Source organism: Salvelinus fontinalis, chromosome 16 (genome assembly GCF_029448725.1).
Source record: "Salvelinus fontinalis isolate EN_2023a chromosome 16, ASM2944872v1, whole genome shotgun sequence".
NCBI lineage: Eukaryota > Metazoa > Chordata > Actinopteri > Salmoniformes > Salmonidae > Salvelinus > Salvelinus fontinalis.
Window position 1 is genome coordinate 32,945,307 of NC_074680.1, and position 7,319 is coordinate 32,952,625.

Here is a 7,319-nt window from a genome sequence, read left to right on the forward strand (position 1 = left end):
ATCACGTCTAAATCATCCCATGTTTTGTGCAGTGTGTCTGTCTAATATCTTCCTGGTCAAGGTTACAAGGTCATTAACAGTATAACAGCCATGTGAACAGTCACGGTCAGGTTAGCTAAGACTGGGAAGGGAGAGTACATGGATGTTAGAATGCATTTCACATTAGGGCTTCCCAGGGCACACTGTAATAGGACATGCAATATTCATGTTTGTCATGGAAGCATCATCCCCATTTAAATGCATTACAGCACACCCACACGGTAAAAGATACTGATAGCATCAAAGGAAGCTCTCATAGGTTTTTTTTCATTGGATGGAACAATATAGACTTGTGGCTGTGGCAAACATTGTCATTTTCACTGAACCAAGCCATGGTCTAGACAGGGCAGCTATAGGATCTAACATTCTAACATTCCAGGTCAGCTTTCAGACAGAAAAGTACTGCACCTCACACATTTCTGGTGTACATGATTCCCACTTTTATTTTCGACAGAAAAGGGTGTTTCTTCTGGTTAATTTTTTAAACATTGAAAACCATTCTGTGAAAAACTGTAGCACCAGAGCAGATACTTATTGCCCATCCTTAGTTTGTTAAAAAGGTCAATTTGTGCTATTTTGAGTTGAGATCAAATGTGATTGTGGAGAAATGTTTTCTTTCAGTGTATAAAAAAGACTAGCACTTTATTTATTTTCCAGTCATTTTCTAAATAAAAAGAGAGATGTAAATGTAATATATCCTTTCCATTTAAATCACAACAAATACACTTAAAGCAAAAGAATTGGGCGGCATTTAGTATAATTCAAGCAGGGAATTATCTTTCATGTTGAAGAATATTATATATTTATACATATATATATACATATATATATATATACATATATATATTTATACATATATATATATACATATATATATATACATATATATATATACATATATATATATACATATATATATATACATATATATATATACATATATATATATACATATATATATATACATATATATATATACATATATATATATACATATATATACATATATATATACATATATATATACATATATATATATATACATATATATATATATACATATATATATATATACATATATATATACATATATGTTTATGTACAAGTATGGCACTTGATTACACAAAAGCAAGAAAACACTTTTCACAAATAAAAGCAGTGGGCGCTTTGGTGTATTATAAATTAAGGAAGTCACAGACGTTAGCGTTTGCAGCAAATCCACCAGATACTGTTTTGCAAGTCAGCCATATAGCAATGGAATGATTACATACGTTAAGGTCAGTGGTGCGAACACAGGCAACAAAAAACACGAATGATGCTAATGTATTTCAACTAGGTCAATCTAGCTAGAATTGATTTATATATTTATCCATATGCTTATATACATCTGGAGAATAGATTTTCCTTCGAACACATAGTCAACCGGTGTATTGTGTTTCTTAAATAGGTTGTTGTCAAAAATCTGTTTGAAACTGTTTTTAAAACACTGTCAATAGCACGTATCGGGTTAGATTTGGCTCCCCGGTGTTCACCTCTTAGTGGAATTTGCATTTACACTCTTCAAGTACAGTAGATCAGCCCACAAAGAGTGAATGCGTGAACACGTCGACATGATCTAAATGTAGCGCTTTACAGAGTATAAACGCTACTACAAAGTTGAATCAGTGCAATGTAATAAGTCAACAAACGTGGAATCCAGGCTTGCCATTGGAGTCCATAAAAGACAAACAAATAAAAAAATCTGCCCACTCGTTTAAGTCATGAAACGGATGTGGTGTGAGGAGCTGTACATCCTGGGTTCATCTTGATTTAATCTTTACACATCTCACATTGTCCATTCGGGAAGTCTCTCCATGTGCTACACATAAGCAGAGTCACTGGATTGAGTGCGACCGAAATTAGGCACACTCATTCTAGGCAAGTCCTTATTTCTGATTTCATAAATGGACTTCCGCCTCGCCTGCACTCCTCGCACCGCCGTTTTGATTTTCTTCCACCCCAAATGATTGAGTTCTGCCAGATTCAGCAACACACAAAAACCACTGACCGCGAACATGAAGACTAGAAACACGGTCTTCTCTGTTGGTCTGGAAACATAACACTCTACATCTTTTATACATGGGTATCGATCACACTCGTACACCGACGGGACGTTGAATCCATACAAGAAATATTGACCCACTAAAAACCCTATTTCCAGCGCGTTTCTGAAAACCACTTGAATTATGTAAAATCTCGAGATACCCTCTTGCCGACTCTTTTTAGACTTCCCAGTAGTTCTCATGGCGGAATTGGGGATCTCTTTGACTTCCAAACAGTCGGGTTCGGCTTCTTTGGTGGAGTTCTCTGTGTTCTGAAGTACTCCATTCACAATGGTGTTTTTAATCTTTTTGCTATCATCTCGTTTCATTGAATCTTGATCCTTATCCAGGGACAGAAAGACGGTGGAGTACCGTCGCTCCTTCTGTTTCGCTGACTGATGCACCGAGTATGTGATAAAACAAAGACTCGGGGTGCAAACCATTATGATCTGGAAAACCCAAAATCTAATGTGTGAAATTGGGAATGCCTTGTCGTAGCAAGCCTGGTTGCAGCCAGGTTGTAAGGTATTACAAACAAACATGGTTTGCTCATCATCATAGACCGTCTCTCCAACTATTGCTACGATTAGAATCCGGAAGATCACCACCACAGTTAGTAGGATCCTAAAATACAAACAAACAAAGTATGAATATAAGTCCGTAAATGATTTACAGTGGCGCTCAAAGCATGCGTGTGTTTGGGAGCTGTCCAGTGCTGAAACCGAACGCTATTGCTGGGATGACGCTTTGCTCGCTCTCAGCATGGAGTTTGGGATGCTATGTGTATTATGCTTTGTTGTCATTTTGTGTTATATACTTTGTGTACTCTGAAGTATTTACTAATTGGCATTCATCTGTATTTGTGTTTTAAAATGTTTTGCCAGCCTTGGTTTGGTAATGCAAGCGGAGCACGGTCTCTGCCTCTCAGTTAGTGCATGGCACAGGAACCCATCTATCCCCAAAAACAGCCATTAAAACAGGCAAATCTGTATTTACTGCAAATACAGTTGACATTTTGCTCTTACCTTCCTATCATAGTAGAGTGCTGCTGGACAGCAGCCTCCAGGAGCCTCTCTAGTATGGTCCATTCCCCCATTGTTGTTCATCCGGAGGAGGCGAGAGTCCACGGCACACTGCACGAACTCCTGCCGAATATGTGGAAAATATTTCCTTGGGTTTTTGGTCGTTGTCACTCTCCAGAGGCTCGGAGGTTAACTGACAAATGCATTGATCATGAGCCCGCAGCTGTCCTGCCCTCCTCTCTCGCGCGTCGTGCGAATAGGGTTCTGTGCGTTTGCCCGAGCGCTCGCGTGACGCTGTCACTTTCTCGTTGTCTTGGGGAGTCCGAAAGGCTGATTACAATAAACCCTCCTATTGTCGATCTTAAGATCAGACTGATGAGTCGCGCGCTGTGTTTGGATGCAGGGAGGTTGGATTTAATGTCTTGCCAGCGTTAATCCGCCTTTAAGTAGTCCCCTCTCTGCGTCATGTGCAGACAGGTTGGCGGAACGTGGCCAGGATTTCTCATTTCCAATATTCGACGAATGGAACCCGGGGCCGGCGTGCAAGATTAATCTGTGGTAAAATGATTGGCGATAAGCTCAATGCACCCGGGGTGTTTCAAGTTTACAACACATACAAATTACCGAGTCAGACCGAATTGTCTCTGGTGCGCGTGCTCGGGGTCATAGAGGTAGAGAGGGAGAGGGATAAAGGGAGAGAGGTAAATGCGCTGTGTACTGAGCCCGATCCCTTTAAGGCAAACACTTGTTGCTTTTTTACTGTAATCGTGACAATGCCTGCAATAAAGCAGCTTTTCTTGAGTGCACGTGGGATACCCCCGATTTCAGTACTCGTAGTAACGCTATTGTAAAGCAGGGCAAATAATAATGCTGTGGGTACACTGTGACTAAGTGAAAGTACCATCCGAGTTGCTAATCGCTTCACAAGGTTGCCTGCCTGTGTGTGTGTGTGTGTGGGGGGGGGGGGGGGTAAAAAATAGCAGCAGCAAAATGTCTGAATCTGCCCTGTGTTTTGCCCTTCGATATGATCAACTCAACTACAGAGCATGGGGTGTGTTCACATTCATTAATATTACTGTTTTAAGACCATAGGCTACACACAAATATTAGTCAATGATAAGTGGTAGGCTTAATACATCGAGTAGCCTATATTGTATCTTTACATACAATTTAGAAAATATAAAAACAAATATTATTTTCCCCAACAAATGTAATGAAATTACAAGTGAAGGATTGGCCTTTGATGAGGCTACTAATATGTAAAATAGTGATATTTCTGACCATTGCTGTGGAAGAGAACAGATGTTTACATATAGTAGACTATATGCAAAGGTACCTTCTACTACCTGATCTTAGGTGCATGGATTAGAGTGAGGATCATGTGACTTTGTTTTTATTGAATGAAGGGGCGTGGTACAAGGGCTTATCTCTCCCTGCTGTAATCTTCCATAAACTCAAATATTTTATAACCTTCCTATGAATCATCACATGATGTGATAAGGTGTGTGTGAGAGAAAGATGGGAGGATGCTCTCTAAACTACAGCACATGATCTTGAATAATATAGACATGGATGGCTGAGAGGTAATCAGGAATGCAAACACTGCGTACCAACACAATTCATAAGACCCATGAAACATGGCATAAACACACCAATCCAAGTCCATAAGTTATGCAGCATCAATTGTCTTTTCACACATACATCCACATATGAAAATCAAAAATATCCGAGGGGTATGCTCCCTGCACAGTCTTAACAGAACAAAGTATTTGAAAGTGCCATTACTGACACCTTTGTCATTGACAGGAGTCATATTGGCTTATAGGTTTAAGCTATCAGCTGTTGTGATTAAGGAACTTCTGCAGATGCACCGTTGATCGCATTCTGTTGGGCTGTATATCACTGCAAAGTCACCGCCGGGTTCTCCAGAGTGTGGTGCGGTCAGCCCAGCACAACACCGGGGACACACTGCCTGCCCTCCAGGACATCTACAGCACCCGGTGTCATAGGAACACCTAGAAGACCATCAAGGACCTTGTAGCCACCCGAGTCAGGGCCTGTTCATCCCGCTGCCATCTAGAAGGTGGAGACTGTACAGGCACATTAAAGCTGGGACCGAAAAACAGCTTCCATCTCCAGGCCATCGGACAGTTAAACAGTCATCACTAGCCAACCTCCAGGGTTAGGGAGTAACGGATCACATGTAACCCGTTAGCAGCAAAAATATTGTATTTACTTTTACTTTTGAAAAACTAGATGATTACGTCGAGGATTACTTTTAAATTCAGAAAGGATGTTCAGCAAAAACTTTAACGTTCAAGGACATTCAAATCAGCATTGAAAAAAGGCGCAAAAGTTATTTGTTCAACGTGAGTGAGTCTGACCACAAGTCAGAGACCACCACGATGACATCAAATGTGTTTGCGGAATCACGGGAAAATAGCAGGAATAGGCTTTTGTAGGCTACGTCAGCATTGTCACAACCTGGCTCTTCGATGGTGACAAACAAGGGAGTCCACACGTTGGCAGTTAAGGAGTAACAAAAACATATTAAATAACTAACAAAGTATAAAACTACAAAGGAAAACTAACCTGTGAAGTGTGAAAGTAGGCATGTCAGGGTGTAATGGAGATGCATGGATGAAGGTAAAACCTGTGTAAGTGTTGACAGGTGCATCTAATCCCAAAAAATGAATCAACAAGATCACAAAACAAAATGGTGCTTGTGAAGAGAGCGAGAGCCAGGACTAGGCACCAGGAACTTCTATCTCCTAGCTGATCCCAAAGCCAGGTGCAACTTGTCACCTTAATGACCCAATCAGCTCCAACCATACAACCATACAAATACACAAATACAACTGATAGCTGTTAAATATTCGGGAGAAATAGGTAACAGGATGTTCCACACCGTCATCTGCTTGAAGCAACACGGCACCTGCCGCCACATATAGGCTGAAAGGCTGTTCCAATCGTGGGGCAGCCAACACAGGGTCAGAGCTAAGAAGCCATTTCATATTTTCAAAAGCACTCTGACAGCAGGAAGACCAGATGAAATCAGCCCTCTTCAACAGATCAATCAGAGGTTCTACAACCGTGGAGAACTTGCAGCAAAACCCCTGATAACACCCAACCATGCCTAGGAAGCGTTGCAGCTCCTTCTTGGTGGTGGGCGGTGGCCACTTTAGCCCGCACTGGGAGAACATGACCCTGCCCAAACACTCTGCCGATGTAGGTCACTATTGCCTGGGCAAACTCACATTTGTCTAAGTTCACAGTGAGACAGGACTCAGCCAAACGCTCAAACAGAGTCTGTATCCGCACCAGATGTCACTCCCAAGTGTCACTATAAACAACCACGTCATCTAGATAAACAGTACAGTCTTCAAGGCTAGAGATCACCCTATTCATAAGACGCTGACATGTAGCAGGAGCATTACATAGGCCCAAACTCATGACCGTATAGGAGAAAAGCCCTGAAGGAGTAATAAAAGCAGATATTTCACAAGCTCTTGATGAAAAAGGCACCTGCCAGTAACCCTTCAGCATCTCCAACTTGCTGACAAACCGGGCAACACCAACCTGGTCAAAACAATCTTCCATCCGTGGGAGTGGGTAACAGTCAGGTTGTCACACTATTAACCTTCCAGTAATCAGTGCAAAATCTAAGACAACCGTCTGGCTTGCTCTCCAAGAGTCACGGCTTGGCCCAACTGGAGAATGATGGTACAGCGATATCATTACCTAGCATGTACTTAATCTGAGTCCAAGTGACGTAGCTTCTCCAATGAGACGTGATAAAGTTTAATGGGGACAGCATCCCCAACATAAATATTGTGCACTGCCAAATGAGTACGAGAAGGTGTCAGAAAACAAAGACTGAAAATCAATGATCTCGGCCTCCCGGGTGGCGCAGTGGTCTAGGGCACTGCATCGCAGTGCTAGCTGCGCCACCAGAGTCTCTGGGTTCGCGTCCAGGCTCTGTCGCAGCCGGCCGCAACCGGGAGGTCCGTGGGGCGACGCACAATTGGCCTAGCATCGTCCGGGTTAGGGAGGGTTTGGCCGGTAGGGATATCCTTGTCTCATCGCGCTCCATGACTCCTGTGGCGGGCCGGGCGCAGTGCGCGCTAACCAAGGGGGCCAGGTACATAGTGTTTCCTCCGACACATTGGTGCGGCTG

General features: G+C 42.3%; 1 protein-coding gene across 1 annotated transcript; it reads right to left on the reverse strand.

Moving 5' to 3' along the window:
* Positions 1 to 1,106: 1,106 nt before the first annotated feature.
* Positions 1,107 to 3,817, reverse strand: LOC129813044 (gap junction delta-2 protein). The gene is made up of 2 exons (XM_055865191.1): positions 3,146 to 3,817; positions 1,107 to 2,744 (listed from the first exon to the last, which is right to left on the reverse strand). Exons 1-2 carry the CDS (start codon positions 3,214 to 3,216, stop codon positions 1,898 to 1,900), a joined length of 918 nt encoding a protein of 305 aa, XP_055721166.1. The 5' UTR covers positions 3,217 to 3,817; the 3' UTR covers positions 1,107 to 1,897.
* Positions 3,818 to 7,319: the final 3,502 nt, after the last annotated feature.

What these genes read in the sequence shown, in the direction of transcription:
- LOC129813044 (XM_055865191.1), bottom strand. Translation starts at nt 3,216, where the DNA reads ATGGGGGAATGGACCATACTAGAGAGGCTCCTGGAGGCTGCTGTCCAG. An exon ending in CACTCTACTATGATAGGAAG is followed by an intron (nt 2,745 to 3,145) that starts GTAAGAGCAAAA and finishes TTTGTATTTTAG; the next exon opens with GATCCTACTAACTGTGGTGG.